The sequence below is a fragment of the Marmota marmota genome, unplaced genomic scaffold (genome assembly GCF_001458135.2).
Source record: "Marmota marmota marmota unplaced genomic scaffold, marMar, whole genome shotgun sequence".
Classification (NCBI taxonomy): Eukaryota; Metazoa; Chordata; class Mammalia; order Rodentia; family Sciuridae; genus Marmota; species Marmota marmota.
Window position 1 is genome coordinate 1,406,562 of NW_025999863.1, and position 18,955 is coordinate 1,425,516.

At 60.5% G+C, this 18,955-nt stretch overlaps 2 protein-coding genes across 2 annotated transcripts; one reads left to right on the plus strand and one right to left on the minus strand.

Annotated features, from left to right (window-relative positions):
* Positions 1-9,545: 9,545 nt before the first annotated feature.
* On the plus strand, positions 9,546-13,764 carry Oaz1 (ornithine decarboxylase antizyme 1). Its single transcript, XM_015503614.2, is given in 6 exon segments — positions 9,546-9,789; positions 11,922-11,979; positions 11,981-12,067; positions 12,485-12,657; positions 12,936-13,021; positions 13,206-13,764. Coding segments are annotated over 6 exon segments (684 nt in total). The 5' UTR covers positions 9,546-9,643; the 3' UTR covers positions 13,340-13,764.
* Positions 13,244-18,391, minus strand: Peak3 (PEAK family member 3). The gene is given in 5 exon segments (XM_015503909.2): positions 13,244-15,358; positions 15,361-15,733; positions 16,925-17,430; positions 17,956-18,136; positions 18,237-18,391. Coding segments are annotated over 5 exon segments (1,605 nt in total). The 5' UTR covers positions 18,381-18,391; the 3' UTR covers positions 13,244-14,957.
* Positions 18,392-18,955: the final 564 nt, after the last annotated feature.

Below are 18,955 nucleotides of genomic sequence, written 5' to 3' on the forward strand. Positions count from 1 at the left end.
GCTCCGAGGGGCTGCAGGGTGGGTGTTCTGAGCTCCGGCTCTGGGCTCCGCAGCACCCTCCGCCCGCGCTGGGCGCAGGGCAGACCTGCGTCCTGCACCAGCTCCTCGCAGGTGAGCCGAGCCCTGGACGCCCCGCGGCTCTGGTTTAGCGGGTGCCCCTGCCCTTGCCGGCACTGCCTGCCACTGGCATCCAGGAGCCCCCATTGCATCTGGTCACTTGACCCCCTAAATTTAGTGACCCAGGCTGCAGCCTATCCCCCATGCCAATCTGTACCCACCCCTGCCTCACCCATGCCTGTTGCAAACCCACTTGCTCCAGATTTCAGCTTTTCCTTCCCAGCTCCTGGGCTCCCCCTGACCACAGGCTCCTTTTCCATCTTCTTGGGTTTGGTGGCCACATTCCCCACTGCCACGGCCTCCCGAGAGTCCTGTGGGAATCACCAGACTTTCCAGGTCATTGTTTCCTTAGGTCTTTCCTCAAAGGGAGCCCGGCCCTCCCTGGGGTCTAACAAACACACCCTCTTAGCCAATTTGTCCTCAACTCCAAGGGCATCCTCGGCTGTAACTGAGGGCCCAGACACTCACCTGGGGCCAGGTGCTGGAGTTGCCCAGCCTGGGGGTCTCTGTGGGTGGGAATGGAGAGTTTAGCAAGGTGGCAGGGCCCCCAGGTCAGACCCCGCCCCCTGCCGCTGGGCTAACAGTGCATGCGGCCTCCCAGTTGCAGAGAGCTCAGAGACGCCCTTGCCCCAAAGCACACAGACTCCAAAGGCCGCCTGGGGTCAAACCCAGATCTATGTGGCCGGGCACCTGTTCCGGGCTCCTGAAAGACCCCCGAGGCAGGAATGGGGACCAGGCTGGCCGCAGGGAGCAGTTCCAGCCCAGTGAGGGACAGTAATCCCTGGTGTCTGGTGGTGAGCCACCTGGCTCAGCGTACCTGGAGGCTTGTCCCCTGGAGGCCGGCCTGGGCAGGGATCTGCCAAAGCAGAGAGGTCCTCGCTGGCCAGGCAGCTGCCCAGGCCTCCGTCCAGCTCCTCCGAGGCTCTGGTTGTCATGTAGACTGGAGCAGCAGTGGGCCCAGACCGGGGCTGGGAAAAGGAGTTTCACCACCTGGGCCTCCAAGGACAGGAGGCCACCAGCCTCCCACTGCCACTTCCCAGTTGTTGCTGGTCCCTCTCTCTCTAGCAGCCTTCTCTGAGCACAGTCACCTCCTGCAAGGGCCCATTCCCAGGCACCCTCCCCTGCCCCTCTTACCCACAGCCACCACGCTGGGCCCTCCCCATGGCCTATCTCTCTGGACCCCAGCATCCCTGAGTGTGGCAGCAAAGGCTGCTGGACCTCAGAGAGGACTGGAATCCACCCAAGGTCACACAGCAATGAGTCAAAGACTCAGCCCACACCAGAACCTGGGCCCCAGGGTCAGCTCATGTTCTCTGAGCCCAGGGACTATTTTTAACTGGTGTCCAAGGCCAGCAGCACAAGCTGGTCAGTGTCTGAGCCCCTCCCAGGTCTTGCTCCTATGGGGGCTCTCTTTGACCATCCTCACCCACCATTCCTGGCACCCAAAGCTTTCACCCATCCCCATGTTCCGAGGGGCCCAACCCCCGGCAGCCAGAACCCACCTGGCCCTGGCCACAGTAGTTGAGGGCAGGGGAGGAGGGTCCTGGGGTCTTCCTGTCCCAGCGTGCCCACGGCCCCGGCCTCCTCTCGCGGCCTCTGTTCCCATATGGCAGGTGAGGAAACCGAGGCTGCAGATGGGGCCAACCTGAAGTCAGCCCCAGACCTTGCTTTTTGAGGTCTCCATGGCCTCTGGCTGCTAGTTCCAGTGGGTCCCTCACCCCAGGAAGGGAGGCCCCCCTTCCCTGGGGCTGGGAGACCCTGAGGGGCCGAGGAGGAAGGCTTCAGCGCCTAGGGGGCCGGGGTGGGAGACCCAGGTGAGGGGGCGGCAGCGCGGGGGAGCGGACCCCAGCCCTGGAGACGGCCTCCCCAGCCCCTCTTACCCACAGCCACCACGCTGGGCCCGGAGCACAGGATGGAGTCTGGGAGGGTGGACGGGACAGACAGCGACAGGTGGCCAGAGACAGCTGGGCGGACCTCACTGAGGACCGTGGAGCAAGGGGAGGGGCAGGCGCGAGATCACCACTGGAGTGTCCTCAACCCCCACCACTGGAACCAGGCAGGGTACTGGCCAGAGGGTGACCCCACCCCATTCAGGGTGATGCCACCATCAGACCAGCCACTGGTGACCACCAGGGGAAGTGGGGTCCAGAGGGGACAGCGCCTGGGCCATGCTGACTGCTGTCTCATCTGGGCCACATCCTCACAGAGCACCACTGTGTGCAGGTCTGGCTGGGGTGACAGCCACCTCCTGCAGGGCGCACAGAGCCAGCAGCCAGGGTCGGAGGGAGGGCCTCACCTAGGAGGCCCCGGCCTGGAGCAAGGCTGCCCACGGACCTGGGGTCCAGAGGCTGTCCAGCGCAGGGCCTCAGCTCCCCATGTGAGGCATGGGTGGCTTCTCCCTGGGGGGTGAGGGTGAAACCAGCCGTGTGCCAGCTCCAGGGCAGCAGCTGCCTGTGGACACTCGCTGCACCAGCTCCCAGCCACGCTCCCCAGCACCTCTGTCCAGCACCTCTGACCGTCCACACCAGGCGCCTCTGCTGGGGTGTGTCCAGAGGGTGTCCCAGCAAGGACAGCCCCGAGGGAGGGTAACCCCCCGCCCTGCACGCAGGAACTAAGACACCACTCTCCAGCGGAGGAAACCCTTTGGTCATTATTTTCGATACCTGGGATTGGATCCAGGGGCACTAACCACCAGGCCACACCCCGGCCCTTACTTTGTATTTCATTTTTATTTATTTTTTGATTTTTTTTTTTTTTAATATTTATTTTTTAGTATTTGGCGGACACAACATCTTTGTTTGTATGTGGTGCTGAGGATCGAACCCAGGGCCTCGCCCGCGCTAGGCGAGTGCTTTACCGCTGAGCCACAACTCCAGCCCCTAAAACAAAATCGTTTGATTTTTTTTTTTTAAAAACACCTTATTGACACAATTCACATGCCACATGGTCTATCTTTGTCCCCAGCACTGGGGCTGGAACCCCGCGCTCTCCCATGAGCCACACCCAGCCCGCGTCGTCCTATGCTGAGACAGGTCTGGCTCCGGTGCCCGTTGGCCTGGACCCTGCCGTCCTCCTGCTCAGTCTCCCTGCAGCTGGACGACAGGCCAGCCACCACACCTGGCTCCCGTCCGATTCTGAGGAACTGTCACCATCACCACACCACTTCACCTTGCACCAGGAGTGCTTGAGCTTTTGCGGGAGGCCCAGTGGGCGGAGGCCGACGTCCTCCTGCGGCTGAGCTGCCCGTCCCTGGCCAATGGCTGCTTTGCCCCCCCGCCCAGCCTCCCTCAGGACGCCTCTCCCTCAGGGCAGGGCTCCCCAGCAAGGCCCTGCAGCGGGGCCTTCTCTCAGAACTTGTCTCTGACCCCACCACAGATCCCAGACCTGCTGAAGGGGGGCCTCCCTGGGCTGGGCAGGTCCCGCTCCCTCTGAGCAGGTCACTCCGTGGCACTGACCAGCAGAGGAGCTGAGTCTCCCAGGATGGGAGAGAAGCGGGGCTGCCCCTCACCTCCCAGGGCCTTTCTCCCCGGCGGCCCTTGGCTTCCCCCTGGGTCAACAGATGGGGTGAGGGCCAAGCTGCCCGCTGAACAGACACCACGATCGCGCTGCGTCTGCCCCTCTGAGTTCCCTGGCCCCGTCTTCCTGAGTACCAGGGGCTGTGCCAGGGCTTGCCGCGCCGGAGCCCCCTCGGCCACCACCACTCCTGCGCCTCCGGGTGTGAGGCGGGGTCTTACTAAGCTGCTCAGGCTGGCCGCGAGCCCCTGGGCTCACCTGACGTTGCTGCTGTAGCTCGCCGAGTGGCTGGGACCACAAACATGTGACACTGCTGAGGCCGGAGGGTCCAAGTTCAAGGTCAGGCTCAGCCACCTAGCCAGACCCAGAGCAACCTCTGGAGACCCTGCCTCAAAATGAACTTTAAAAGGCCGGGGTGTAGGACCAGGACGCCCGAGTGGACACTGGCCTGGGCTGCGGGCCCGGTCAGTGGAGTGGGTGCGGCACTTCTTGTCCAGGTGCCCGGGAGTCGTGGCCCTGGCCTGGGGTTACTTCCCGGCTGGGGCACTTCCTGCCGCATCCAGACCTTCCAGAGCCTTCTCCTGCTGCCAAGGGCATGAGTGGCACCCCTTGGGTATCCAAGGATGTCACCGGGCAGGAACAGGAACCTGCCAGGCTTTGCCAAGCTGCTTCCAAGTTTTGATCTTTTAAATGAGCACTTTTTTACACAATATCTTTATTTTGTTTATTTATTTTTATGTGGTGCTGAGGATCGAACCCAGGGCCTCCCACGTGGGAGGCCTAGCAATCCCAGCGGCTCAGGAGGCTGGGACAGGAGGATTGAGAGGTCAAAGCCAGCCTCAGCAAAAGTGAGGCGCTAAGCAACTCAGTGAGACCCTGTCTCTAAATAAAATACAGAATAGGGCTGGTGACGTGGCTCAGTGGCCGATTGGCCCTGAGTTCAATCCCTGTACCTCTCCAAAAAATAATACAATAAATACAAAATGCAAAGGGCCAGGGGCGCGCCAGTGGGTGGCGCCCCCTGGGTTCCCTCCCCAGGACTGGGAGAGAGAGGAAAACCACTAAATGAGCAACCGGTCCTCTTTTCTTCAGCAATAACAGTTGTTCAAAAACCGATGCCATGGGGTGGGGCTGGGCTGGGGCTCCATGGTGGGCGCTGCCCGGCAGGTGCGAGGCCCTGGGTTCCATTCTCAGCACCGCAGATAAATAAATAAAATAAAGGTCCGTTGACAATTTAAAAAATGTTTTTAAAAAAGAAGCAATAACAGTGTTCAAAAGTGAAGAGGAAGCTTGTGACCACCGCCGTGTCACCTCGTGGGGCAGGAAGCGCCAGGAGCTGCAGAGCCACCTCGAGCAGTTGATTAGTACAGTCGTCACGCGTGACAGAAGTTGGGAACCGGAGGGGCGCACGCCACCTGCCACCTGGGGCCTACAAGTAGCACTTTGCTGTGCTGTGTTTTGGGGTGACATTGGGGTGGAACCCAGGGCCTGGCGCAGGCTGGTCACGTGCTCGCCCCAGAGTTGCACCCCATCCTACTTCCTCCAATTTCATTTCACAGTCAGCTGCAGGCGTCACCCCACTTCCCAAAGCACCTCAGCACACAGGGCCAACCCCGGGCGGGCGCGGGACACGCCTGGGCTGCCGCCAGGAGACGAGGCTCATGGAGAGCCAGGGCTGGGCTCCCGCCGGGCACCCAGCTCCTGCCCACTGGTCACCCTGCAGGGGCTCAGCCTGCAGCCACACACCCCTCAGGCCTGGGCCACAGTCCAGCACAGGCCTCCCTGGCCCAGGGACAGTCCATGGTCCCCTCCTCCAGCTCCTGAGACCCCAGGGAGAGTCCCCGTCCCCTCTCCAGCTCCAGGGCCAGCAGCACAGCGTCTTCCTGGCCCTCTGACCCTGACCCTGCTCCTCCTCTCAGCAGGACCCTGTGGTGACCCTGGGTGGCCAAAGCTCAAGACCCTCCCCTGGTCACACCTGAGTCCCTTCTGCCCCAGGAGGTGACACAGTCACAAATTCTGGTGATTAGGATGTGACATTTCGGAGGGCCCTTATTCACCAACTCCAGGAGCCGCTTTTTTCTTTTTTTGATTCTTTTTTCAGTTGTGAAAGCCGGGCTCTGGCCCCCACTGCTACCCCTGCCCGCCGTGCTCGCCACCCCTGCCCATCAGCGCCACCACCTCCGGGATGCACCCAGAACGCCTGCCACCACCCCTGCTGCCAGGGCCATGCCCTCCACAGCTCCCTGCTCCCTCAGGCACCTCCCACCAGATCCGGGGTTGGCCCTGGGTCCCTGGCAGGATGCACGGGTGACCCCTCTGTCATCCAGAGCCGTTAACCGGTGTGGCCGGCCAGTCCGGGCTGCCCCTGTACAGTGCCACAGCAGCTCCCGGGTGAGAGGGAAGGGCTCCCTGCTCCCCTGGGCTGGAGACCCCTCCACCCAGCCCACCTGCTCCTCTAGGTGACCCTGTGGCCTCGCCCCTGGGTGGGTGACTCTGCCCCCAGGGATGCAGGCAATGGATGTTGGGGGTACTGGTGGCCGTCATGACAGGGGAGCTCCTGGCCTGGAGGGTAGAGGCTGGGGACTCTGCTCAGCACCTCAAGGCCCAGGACACCTCCAGGGAGGGTCAGTGTCCCCTCCCCCAGTGTCCACCAGGAATTCACTCTCTGACGCTGGCAGTGGGCAGGCTGGACCAGGGGGACGTGGCAGGGGCCTCAGGGTGCTGGAGGAAGTCTCCCGAGCGGTGGCGGCTTTGGTGTCTGTGACCTGGGGGTGGCCAGAGGCCAAGGGGAGCAGCTGCAGGGTTCTCACGCAGTATCCGGGTCACTCCTACTTCCTGGGCTGCTGCGAAAAGGGTCCTCAGGAAAGCAGGCCTGGAGCCATCCGCGTCGGTGACGCCGGGCCCCTGGCCACTGCAATCCACCTGCCTGCTCTGACCCCAAACGCCAGTCTTTATTTTTCACCAAGTGACTCTACTTCTTTTCACCCACAGAGATTCCAAACTAAAGTGGTTTTGGCCAGCGACTGGACCAAGTCTGCTAAGGAGAAATAACCCTGCCCACCCCCGCCTTCCTGGGAGGCTTCTGGGCTCCATGTGGCCGGGTGTGACCCAAAGGTCACTCCAGAGCTCTGCCTTGCCATGCAGAGCGCCCCATTGGGCCAGACGGTCCCAAGGGTCACTTTCTGGCCTGAGTCATGGAGGGTAAGCAGGCCACGGCCCTGTGACCAAGGCTGGCCATTGGCAGGCCCAGATTCTGCACACCTGGCCCAGAATTGCCCAGCTGCCTGCCCTGGGGAGCTGTTCAGAGGTCAAAAAACAGATCTCAAACCCACAGGCTGGGCCGGACCATGGCTCAGGGTGGAGCACTCGCCTAGCAATGGGGGGCCCTGGGGTCACCCCAGCACTGAAAAGGAAGAACCCGAAATAGCAAAGGTCCTCACCTCCTCCAAGGCAGGCCCAGCCCTGCCCAGGGTTTCTATGCTCTCCACGACCCCCATTCTCAACAACTTCTTGATAAGATGCACGTCCCCCAAACGATTCTCTAGTGGCCTAACCTCTGCTTGCCCAGTTGTACCACTGTCCTCTGACTGGTGTTCCCCCCACGGAAGGGTACCTGGAGGCACTAGCCACCTCCCATCGGAGACTACTTCCATGGGTCTGCAGTCACTTGAGGCCCCTTGGGGAAGGTTGTGTCTAACTCAAACAGGCCTGGAATACAGTGAGAACCCAGCATTGCCAAGACAGGGGAACAGGCCGGAGTGGCTGCGACCCCACGTAACTCCCCAGAGTTCCCGTTTGTGTTTAAACCATGGCAGGTGCGATGGGCACCAGCATCCCAGCAACTCGGGAGGCTGAGGCAGGAGGACAGCAAGTTCCAGGCCAGCCTCAGCAACTTAGCAAGGCCCTCTTTCAACATAAAAAGGGCTGGGATGTGGCTTGATGGTAAAGTGTTCCTGGGTTCAATCCCACTCCCCCCTAAAAAAGATCAACACTAGGGCTGAGGCTCAGCAGTGGGGCACCCCAAAACAACTTTTATTTATTTATTTTTCAATTAATTTATCAATTTTTATTTATTTTTATTTTTGGTACTACGGATTGAACCAGGAATATTTTACCACCAAGCCACATCCCCATCCTTTTTTTTTTTTTCTGTACCAGGGATTGAACACAAGGGCACTCGACCACTGAGCCACACCCCAGCCCTATTTTGTATTTTTTTTAGAGACAGGGTCTCACTGAGTTGCTCAGCACCTTGCTGATGCTGAGGCTGGCTTTGACCTCTCAATCCTCCTGCCTCAGCCTCCCAAGCCACTGGTATTACCGGCCTGTGCCACCACGCCTGGCTAAGCTCCTTATTTTTTTATTTTTTATTTATTTTTTAATATTTATTGTTTAGTTTTCGGCAGACACAACATCTTTGTTTGTATGTGGTGCTGAGGATCGAACCCGGGCCGCACGCATGCCAGGCGAGCGCGCTACCGCTTGAGCCACATCCCCAGCCCCTAAGCTCCTTATTTTTGATGTTGAGACAGAATCTTGCCAAATTGCTCAGGGTCTCACTGATTTGCTGAGGCTGGCCTAAACTTGTGGTCCTCCTGCCCTGGCCTCCCCAGTAGCTAGGATTATAGGCACGAAACACCAAGCAAGGTCTTATTGCTTTGCTAGCAAAGGAGAAACATCTTGTCCCAAAGGATGTGATTCTGCCCATCAGCTGAAACAGGGTCCTTCCTTCTTTCCTCCCTCCCTCCCTCCCGTGGGTAGGGCTGGGGATCTTGCTCAGTGATAGAGCTTGTGTGAGGCTCAGAACTCAATTCCCAACACCAAAATAATCAAAGTAGGACCTGAAGAGCAAAGTGGGGCTTGCAAGAAGTAGTATTCTATTTTTTGGAGGGGAGGGTTGCTAAAAGCAATATTTAGTTTATACATAAAACAGGAACTATTTTACTGAATTTAACTTTGAAGTGAAGTATTTTTGCTTGGTAAGTCCAAGTTTTAGTCTACACATGAAATACGAAATACGATCTGAATTTAACCACACCAAGTTCCACCTTTGCTCCTTAAATGCAGATTGTAATTCACATATGAAATACGTTCTGAATTCACCTAGGAGGTAAGATAGTCTTGCTTAAGTCTAGGTTGTAGTTCTCACACAAATTACTTCACCAAACTTAACTGCAAAAGGATGAACAAATCCAAATTTTGGTTCATACATACTCTGAATTGTAATTTTGCTTGGGGCACATTGTGGTCCACACACACTAAATCCTTCTGAATTTATCTGTGCCAAGTACGATTTTGCCAGCGTCCAAATTTTACACGAAAACTTCACCAGCTTAGAGTACCTTTAACAGTTCGTCTCTAAATTGTGAGCTGTTTCCAAACAAGAGGAATCAGGGGCACAATGATGGCAGATTATCACAAGGTCATTGCTGAAAGTAATTCCCTGCTATGGGGGATGGGAGTGCTGAGACCCCCAAAGACCTCGGGGCCTGTGTCACGCAGAGCCACCGAGGCGGGGGTGATCCCGATGGGTGACGGGACCCCAGAGGAGACGATGGGGGAACAGAGTGACACGCAGCCACCGAGAGTGCCCCAGAAAACGGGCGACGCGCGCCCCGCCCCAAGGCCAGGCTGTGGTGACGGCGTGGGGGCGGGGCGTATAGCGCGCACCCGATGCCACGGTGGCTCCGCCCCTCTCACGCCCGTAGAGTGACGCTAGCCGCAGGGGGAGGGACCCGAAACGAATTGACCAATTCTTGTCGCGGACTTGCCAGCGGCCCTCGCCCTCTACCAATCAGACGCCGAGGAGGGCGGGAGTACCTGGTTCTCCCAGCGGCCCCGCGGCTCCGCCCCCTCGTGCGGCAGCGTTTGCGGCGGCGTGGGGGGCGTGGCCTAGATGCGACGCCTATAAAGGTGGGAGGCGGCAGCGGCGCCATTTTGCGAACGGCGAGCAGCGGCGGCGGCGCGGAGAGGCGCAGCGGAGGTTTTCCTGGTTTCGGACCCCAGCGGCCGGATGGTGAAATCCTCCCTGCAGCGGATCCTCAACAGCCACTGCTTCGCCAGAGAGAAGGAAGGGGATAAACCTAGCGCCACCGTCCACGCCAGCCGCACCATGCCGCTACTTAGTCTGCACAGCCGCGGCGGCCGCAGCAGCGAGAAGTGAGCGCCCCGCCCCCGCCCGAACCTTCCAGAAGCGCTGGCCGCGCAGGCCCGGGGGGCCCGGTCTCTGGGAGCCAGATAGGTCCTGGGAGCGCGAGATCCGCCCCTTTGTCCAGGCCACAATCGCGCCGGGGGCGGGTTCTCGGCGGCGGGGGCGGGGCCGGTCCCGGGCGCCCCGGCCTGAGCGCGCTGGGGGGGCCGGGGGCGGGGCGTGGGGTCGGGCGCCCGGTTTCGCGGGTGGCAGGATGAAGAAAGATTTAGGGCGGGGTGTGGGTCGAGTGCGAGCCTGGGTCGCAGGATGGGAGTCCGATCGGGGAGAGGGGTTCTCTTCGGGGTTAGTTTAGGGGTCGCGGCTTGGGGGAGGGGAGTGGAGTAGGCGACCGAGATGAAGAGGTGGGTTCCAGGGGTGGTGGGGTTTGGAGGTCTCTACTTGCGGTTTCCGCTTTGGGGTGCGATTGGGGTCTGATTCGAGTGCATGGAACGGAGAGTCGCATTGCGGGGAGTGGCCTGAAGTTGGGAATCCAGTGTGGAGGGGGACGGGGGGAAGGGGAGTGAGCCTGGGAAGAGGTTTGGGGCGCTCAGGACAGGGAGTCCGGGTGGGGTCGAGGGCCGGACCTGTGTCGGTTGGGCTAGATGGCTTGGGGCCTGGGTGGAGGAGTCTGTTTCGGGCCCTGGTGTGGGTCGGGTCGAATCCGGGGATGGGTGGGGGCTGGGCTGCCCGGAGGCCGACTGGGGCCGGCAGTCGCATGAATCTGCACTTTTCGGTCGCGGCCGCCCCTAACTGCCTGCAGGGACCGTGGGCGCTCCGTGGCTGGACTCACTCTCGTAAGCTGGTCCCCTGTTAAGGCCGCTCTCGTGGGCTCCGCTTCGAGCTCCGGAGGGAGTTGGTCTGGATGGCCCAGGCCCTGGACGTGCTCCGGGCGAGGCCGCCCACGTAGACGGTGTTCTGGGCTTTTTTCTGCTGTGACTGCCGCGGCGGGACAGTACCCCGGAGCGCACGGCGGCGATGGCCGCCGCCTGCTGGGAAGAGCGATCCAGGCCGCTTCCGTGCGCGCGGTGCCGGAGGCGGAGGTGGTTTGCGGCTGGCGGGGTACTGGCTCTGCCTCTGCTGGGGTGGCGTCCGAGGCAGACTTCCGAGGTGGGCGTTGATTGCTCCCGCGGCTGGGAAACTGACCTCTGTGTTGGTGGGGCTGCGGTCTGGTGCCCCCCCCACCCTCGAGGCTTTGCAAAATGGAGGTGATTTGGGGGCTGTTTACACTGGCGCAGCAAATGGCTGCTTGAGCTGCCGGGTGCGCAATTGTGAAAAACTCCCCCTGGGGCGTGAGGCGAGTCAGCGATATGACGCAACTCGGGGCCTGAGCCCTGGGTGCCAGAGGGGCGGAGCCAGGCCGTCTGTCAAGGGTTGGGATCAAAACAGGCTGTGAGCACTGGTGGCTTCTGCCTACGACCAAAGGTCTGCGCCCTAGAGGGAAGTTCCATTAGAGACTGGAGGCCCGGCTCTGAGAAGAGCTAGACTTTCAGATTCTTGCGGGAGTGTGAAGTTGGAAAGGGGAAGCTGAAGTGTTGAGGTTAGAAACGGGAAGGAAACTTCAGTGCAGCGGGCTTCGATTGGGCATTTCTTGCAGTCACTCCATAAAAGCAGAATTGTTTTGCAGTATCTGGTATAGAATCTGACAGAAATTAGCGCAAATTTGGCTTCAATAAAACAAGATTTAAAGAATCTTCTCCCCAAAGCAACTTCAATTAGAAACACCATATCCACACACACAGTGAGCAGTTACTGAGAGAAGAGAGACCTAGGAAGAAATAGTTGAGTGACCTTACGATGATGCTCACAAAAATGACAATCACGAAACGGGAAGCAAAACTTCAGTGCGGCCGTCTTCGGTTGGGCAAGACTGCCCATCCCTAGATGGTCAGAGCAGAGAATTGTGGGCATCAACATCTTCTCCCCAGGAGTCAGATTCCCGTCCACTGTTTCTCTTGTCCAGGTTGAAGGCTTTAGGCAAACCCTGGATAGCCCAGAGGCATGACTAGGGAAGGCACAGTGCAGTAGGGAGTGGGCTCTGGAAAGCAGATAAAGGCGAAGTTGATGGGCCTGCCCCCTTAACCAGCCTCTCTCTCTCTCCCAGTTCTAGGGTCTCCCTCAGTTGCTGTAGTAACCTGGGTCCAGGGCCTCGGTGGTGCTCCTGATGTCCCTCACCCACCCCTGAAGATCCCAGGTGGGCGAGGGAATAGTCAGAGGGATCACAATCTTTCAGCTAACTTATTTTACTCTGTAAGTATTTGGGCTCCTTGGGCTGGTCAGTGTCTGGGTGGGGATAGAGCAAGAGTGTGGTTCCCAAATGACGGTCCGGTGGGCCTGAGCAGAAGTCACCTGCTGCTCCATGCATGTGGAATTTGAACTTCATCAAACCGGGTGCACAGAAGGCCCCAAGCAGCAAGTAATCTTGCTGGCTCCCATTGGAGCCTCAAACTGGGGCCCCTGTCCTGGACTTCAGCAACCTCCCTGAGAGGCTTTGAGGCCCAGGTATTGGCACTGCTGGGTGACCCTGCCGTGGTGCTTCCTGGGTTTTCCAGATTTGTCAGCAAGCAGCCATCAGGTGTTGCTTTTGCTTTGAGGGGTGATGGGTCATGTATGGTCATATAGTGGTATATTTTCCAAAATAGCAGACTGGGCTCTCTCCTGTGACAGGATAATCGGCTGAATGTAACAGAGGAACTAACGTCTAATAACAAGACGAGAATTCTTAACGTCCAGTCCAGGCTCACAGATGCCAAACACATTAACTGGAGAGCAGTGTGGAGCAGCAACAGCCTCTACATCGAGATCCCAGCTGGCGCTCTGCCTGAGGGGAGCAAAGACAGGTGGGGCCAGCCCGGGGGGGAAGTGTTTTAAATGGGGCACCAGCAGGTCTCACAGAATTTGCTCCCAGGGGACAGTGGCAGTGTCTGGAGACCTTTCTTGGTTGTCCTGATGGGGTAGGAGGGGCATGCCATGCCCAGAGAACAAATGGCGTAGTCCACAATGCCCTGTGGGGACCCAGGGACAGAGCCAGGTGTCCACTTTGAATGAGGCTTGGGAGACATGGACGGGGCTAGAACCAGAGGGTGCACAGGGGTGCTGACGTCTGTGCTTTCTTCAGTTTTGCAGTTCTTCTTGAGTTTGCTGAAGAGCAACTTCATGCTGACCATGTCTTTATTTGCTTCCATAAGAACCGCGAGGACAGAGGTAGGTGACTCCACCTGCTACCCTGGTTCTGCAGGGTGGGGGGAGCCGGAGGTGCCTCCCACATGATACCTCCACCCGCCTGCACCTGGTGGGAGTTCTTGGTCTGCTTGCCCGCCCCCTCTCACTGCTGGGAGCCCCTCTGGTGTCCAGGGTCCTGCAGGCTGACAGTGTTTCCCCCCCGCAGCCGCTTTGCTCCGGACCTTCAGCTTTTTGGGCTTTGAGATTGTGAGACCAGGGCATCCCCTTGTCCCCAAGAGACCCGACGCTTGCTTCATGGCCTACACGTTCGAGAAAGAGTCTTCAGGAGAGGAGGAGTAGTGGCCACGCAGCTCATCAGGGCCCACCGGGCTGGAGACGGAGGCCCTGGAAGGCAGGCCCCCCAGTGTTGTGTGTTTGGGGTGGGGGCCTGGCAGCTGTGCTGGGGTGCGAACGTCCTGCTCCTCCATCTCTCCTGGGTTTGTCCGCATGTCGTAATTGTGCAAATAAACGCTCACTCCAAATTAGTGGTATATTTCTTGAAGTTTAATATTGTGTTTGTGATACTGAAGTATTTGCTTTAATTCTAAATAAAAATTTATATTTTACTTTTTTATTGCTGGTTTAAGATGATTCAGATAATCTGTACCTGAGGAATTTCTTCTTTGGAGTCTTTGGAAACAGTCTTGGTCTCTTCACCTGGAGAGACAGGTGTTAACCTACCCCTTTATTGCTCTTAAAAATCCCAATAAAAGTGGTCACACCTCTGTTGGCTCCATGGTGTTAACTTGGGAGTGGGCCCCGGGGAGGGACATTCTGGGCTGGGGGGTCTTGGGCCACCTGTCACACAGTAGCCAGGGGTCTGAGCCTACCCTGCTGCCCCACACTCAAAAGCTGGTATCAGGCTGGTGTTGACTTTTCTGGAACAGTCTCTGGCCCCCTCAATAGCTTGGTGGGGGGCTGTGGGACTTGAACCCAAGTCACAGCCCTTTCCCCAGATTCCAAGTGAACCACTGCAACTTACTGGATTCCCCAGGGGCTGGGTGTTCTCATCTGACTGGTCCCTTAGTCTTCCTGGCAGGTCAGGTGGCTCAGGGGCTCAGGTTGTCCACCAGCCCTCAGGGGGCAGTCCTGGTGGACTAAGGGCGAGTGGGAGTTGGCCATGGGCCTCAGTCTCCAGTTCTGTGTCTGCCACAGCCTCACTCTGCAGCACCCAGGGAGTGGCATTCTTGGTTCTGGTCCTGAGCAAAAGTGGACAGGCCCAGGCGAGTGTCTACCCTGTCTGATGGGCTGAGTAAGTTGAGGGTCAAGGCCAAAGATGGGGGCAGGAGGGAGAGGAGACCCTGGATGGACACGTGAGTGACTATTGGCCTTCCATGCAGCTGTAGCGCCCCCTGCTGGTCACGCCGTGGAATACGGCTGGGAGATTTCCTATCTTTGATGGGAAACGGGCTGGAGAGCGGTGCTGAGGAATTAACCCAGAGGTCCTTTTTTTTTTTTTTTTTTAATGGAGTCTAAGTTGCTTAGCGCCTTGCTAGATTGCTGAGGCTGGCCTCAAAGTTGGTATCTTCCTGCCTCAGCCTCCTGAGCCACTGGGATCCCAGGTGGCTTCAGTGTCAGTCGCTCCAGTATCATGCTATTGGGCACCTGCTGTGTGCCTAGGGAGCTCAGCCTATGGGCAGGGTAGTTGGTAAGAGAGACGGTGAGCCGCAAGTAGGCAGAAAGCAGGAGAGACGCTAGCAAGGGCCCGGAGGCGCTTTATTTGCTTAGAGATGTGGGTTGGGACTTTTCGGCGGGGGCCTTTGGGGCGGTGAGTTCTGCCCAGGTGGGAGCAACACCCTGTGCTGGTTGCTGGCCTCCTGCACTCTGATGGCGATGCTGGCCCTGTCCCAGTCCTGGGAAGGGGGTGCTGCTTCTCCAGCAGGCCTGGAGACAGGTAGGTGTGCACTCTTCCTTGGGGTCAGTCCCACAGCAGCTCCAGGGCGCGGCCCAGCGAGGCCTCGGTGGCCTCGGCCAGGTATTCACAGCACAGCCAGTCCTCCAGGCCCGGCGCCTCCCCGCCTGCAGCGCGCTCCGCCAGGTGCACCACCAGCAGCGCGCGGCGAACCCGCAGCAGGGCCCCAGCGGTGCCCCCGCGGCCACGCAGCTCAAGCCCCGGCCCCCAGAGCAGTGTCTGCAGCGCACCCCGCGTCTGAGCCGCGGAGGGCCGCCTTCGGGGCAGCTGGGCTACCAGGCGCTCCAGGCCCACGGCCACCGGTGTGGCCGAGGGCGTGGCCGGGCCCAGCAGTGTGCGGAGCAGGCGACCCATCTGCAGCGCATGGGCGCCCAGGGATCCCTGGGGCCGCTGGCAGACGCAGCCAAGTCGGCAAGCAGCAGGCGCGGGGGTCCTGGCCCACAGCCCCGCGGCGCCGCCAGCAGCAGGTTCTCTGGCCGCAGTTCCAGCAGGGTCGCGCCCTGCGCCTCCAGGCGATCCAGGGCGGCGCTCAGCTGCAGGAACAAGAGGGCCACCTCCCACGCAGACTCAGCAGGCCGCTGTGCGCCGACTTCTGCCAGCCACTGCGCCACTGTACGCTCTGGCACCTCCGCGGCCAGCACCGCGGGACCTCTCCAGGGCGCCAGCGGCAGTGCGCCCTCGGGCACCAAGCCACACAGCCCCTGCAGGTTGAAGTGTGGAGGCAGCGAGGCCTGCAGCTCCACGCCCCATGGGTGGGGCACGGTCGCTCCCGGCTTGGGCACCTGTGGGTCAGAGGGGGCCATCAGACCCCGACCACTGCGTCCCCCAACCAGCACAGCCCGCAGGGGGCCCTACCTTTCTAGAAGCCTTCCCTGCCTGCCTCAGCCCCCCCACCCCCCACCAGGCTTAGAGCCACGGCGGCCCCAGCGCCTCCAGGAACAGACGATCATGATCATCCGTGTTCCTTTGGATGTTAGTGGCTAATGATGGCCTCAGGGAAATGGAGCCCGAGAGGAGGGTGGTCAGGGGTGCAAGTCCCTGTTTACCAAAGAGTGGTTCTCACCGAGGGAGAAGGTGTCCGCCAGGACCCAGGCCAGGGAGTCCCATAGAAATACTGGCCCGCCTGTGTATTTAAGCTGGCCACTAGCCACACTGGAGGCCGTGACAGGCAGCCGGTGAAGGTGATTTTCATAATGTATCTGTGGACCCCAGTATTTAAAATAAGAGGCCATCGAGTAAAGAGTCTCTTTGGGTGTTCACGTGGTGAGGGATGTCATCTAGACTAGTGTCACTGAGGTTTGGTGTGCCCTTGACCCAGCACACCCCCAGGGGACCAGCCACACCCTGGGTGCTCAGGAGTCTGGGTGACTAACAGACTCAGCCGTGAGCATTCTGGGAGATGAGAGCCCGGGCCTGGAGGAGGCTCCAGAGTCAGCTGGGCTGGGGCTCCGGGCGGGTTTTCAGAAAGACGCTCTCCTGCGGGCTGGACCCGGGTTGGGGCCATCTCATGCCTTAGTATTATTATTTGGTGCCAGGAATTGACACAGGGAGTTTGCTCCTGAGCCACCTGGCCCTTTTAGTGTTCTGTTTTGAGAACAGAGATACTCTTGCTAAGTAGCTGAGGCTGGCCTCCAACTGGTGATCCTGCCTCAGCCTCCAGAGCCGCTGGGATTGTGGCATGAGCCGCAGTGCCCAGCTTGGACCCAGGGGCCTTTGAACTCAGGTGTGTAGCCGGGTTGGCCCGGGCAGGAGGTAAAGCGGACCCCTGGCCTCTGAGAGGTGTGGGAGGGATTTCTACAACCCCAGGTGCCGCCCAGGTGCCGGCCCCACATTCAGACAGGCGGTTCCAGGCGTCTCTTCATGACTTAGCTGCAAAGTGGACACATGGACTGGGCTGGGCAACACCAGCACACCCTGGGTCGTGCCCAGGAGGGAGGGCACCCGGGTGTGCTGGGTGCCAGGGGCAGGCTCACCTTGGCAGCCAGGACGTGCCAGGCCACCCCGTCCACGCGCACCACGCGGTAGTAGAGGGCCTCCCCGCTCTCCACGCAGGGCAAGCTGTCCAGCAGGCGGAAGCTGTGGCCCGGGAGGCAGGGGCCCGGGCGGCCACCCATGAGCCGGGCTCGGAGCCTCGCATGGATGTCATGGAGGGCGTCCAGCTGCCGGGCGGCCAGTGCGGCCTGCACGGCCTCGGGGCTGTTCAGGGGGTGGGCGGAGAGGCCCAGCGCGGCACGGGGTCCGTCCAAGGTCAGCGCCGTGGCCCGGCTCACGTCCTCACTGGGGGACCTCTGGAGGGGCCGCCGAGGCTGCCCTGCTAGGGCCGAGCTGGGGCAGGGGGCCCTGCGGGTGGGCAGGGACTGGGTTCGGGCGAGGGTCTTCTTGGGCAGGGGCGGGGGTGGGGGCTGGGGGTCAGAGGAGAGGGACCTGGGAGTCCGGGGGCGGCAGGCCTTGGAGGGCAGCAGGTGGGCACGCACCTCTCCTGTCGGGAGAGAGGGGCAGGTTGAGGACAGGCAGGATGTGGGCCCTGGCACCCCCCGCGTCTCCCTGTCTCTGAAGTGAAACGTGGGTTGGTTGGTTTGCCTTTTGAGGGTCAGGAGCAGAGCGCCCTCCAAGAGCCGCACCCCAGCCCTTTTATTTTATCTTGAGACAAGATCTTGCTAAGTAGCTGAGGCTGGCCTCGAACTCTGGCCCTCCTGCCTCAGCCTCCAGAGCTGCTGGGATGACAGCTGTGGCCGCCGCCTGGTTAAAATGGAAACACCAGCCACCTCTTGTCCTGTAGGACGGGCTGCCACCCCCACTCTGCAGGAGAGAAGCCCGGGCTCAGAGGACGGGGGTCAGTCTTAGAGACTCCAACACCGGGGACCCCCATTTTCCCACCTGGCTCTGAGCTGGTGGCCATCTTTACAGTCTGCTGCCCTGTTGTCCCCTGTCTCCGTCACGCCCCTGAGTCTAGCACTTGCCCCTGCTCTCCCCCAGGACAGGGCCCCTGAGCTGGGCTGCTCACCGAGGTTGCTGTAGATGGGCTGAGCTGACCAGGGCAGGTGGTCGGACTCCGGGCTCTTGGCGCCCGGCTCAGGGCCGCTCATGGTGCTGCGGGAAGGTGGGTGGGCACTTGCAGGGGACCACACATGCGGGGGAGGGCTCTGAGCAGAGCTGCTCTCTCCGGCTCCCTCCAGCCTTGACTGCTGTGTGACACTCAGTGAGTTCCTTGCCCTTTCTGGCCACCCCTACCTACCCCCAACCTTGAAAAGTTGCTGCTTCCTCCCGCCCCTCGAGGACCCCTACCTTCAGGACTGGCGTGACCTCGGGGACCACCCTGGGGCCAGGATCCCAGCGGCTGGGGCCCTCGGCCTCCCGGGAGGGTTCAGGAAGCACTGGGCAGCGGTTAGACCGCAGGCTGGCTGGGGGTGGGGCCGGGACTCGGGGCATCACTTCCCCAGCCGCGGCCTCCTCCCCTGGCCTGCGGGACGGCGCGGGGGAAGCAGCCTGGGCAAGATGGGAGGTGGGCCCGGTGCCAGGCCCGGGCTGCCCGCGGAGCCGGGGGAGGAGGAAGGACGGGCTGAGGTCTGAGGGCCATGCTGGGTGGCAGTGGGGACCCCTGTGAGATGGGGACCCGGGCACATCCAGCTGCCCCACCTTGGGCGAGAGGAGGCCCAGCAACTTCCATCCTGGGAGAAGGGGGGTCCCCTCGGCAGGTCCCGGAGACGCCCCGGGGCACCCCCACCGGGTCCCGGACCGCGGCCTCCAGCAAGGACCCTGCGGGCTCTGTTCTGCCAGCTGTGTGACCATGTCACACCGCCGTCCCTCTCTGTGCTGCAGCAACCAAAGAGCTGGCTCCCACCTTCTGCTCCAGATGTGGATTCTTAGCAGATTTCCTCGTCCCACTTCCTGTCCCTGCGTCCATCTCTGGAAGACGTGGACATGCAGGAGCCACCAACGGGAAGCTGTGGTCAGAACGAGGGGCCAGCAGCCAGGGATCCGCTCCAGCACACGCCAAGCCTCAC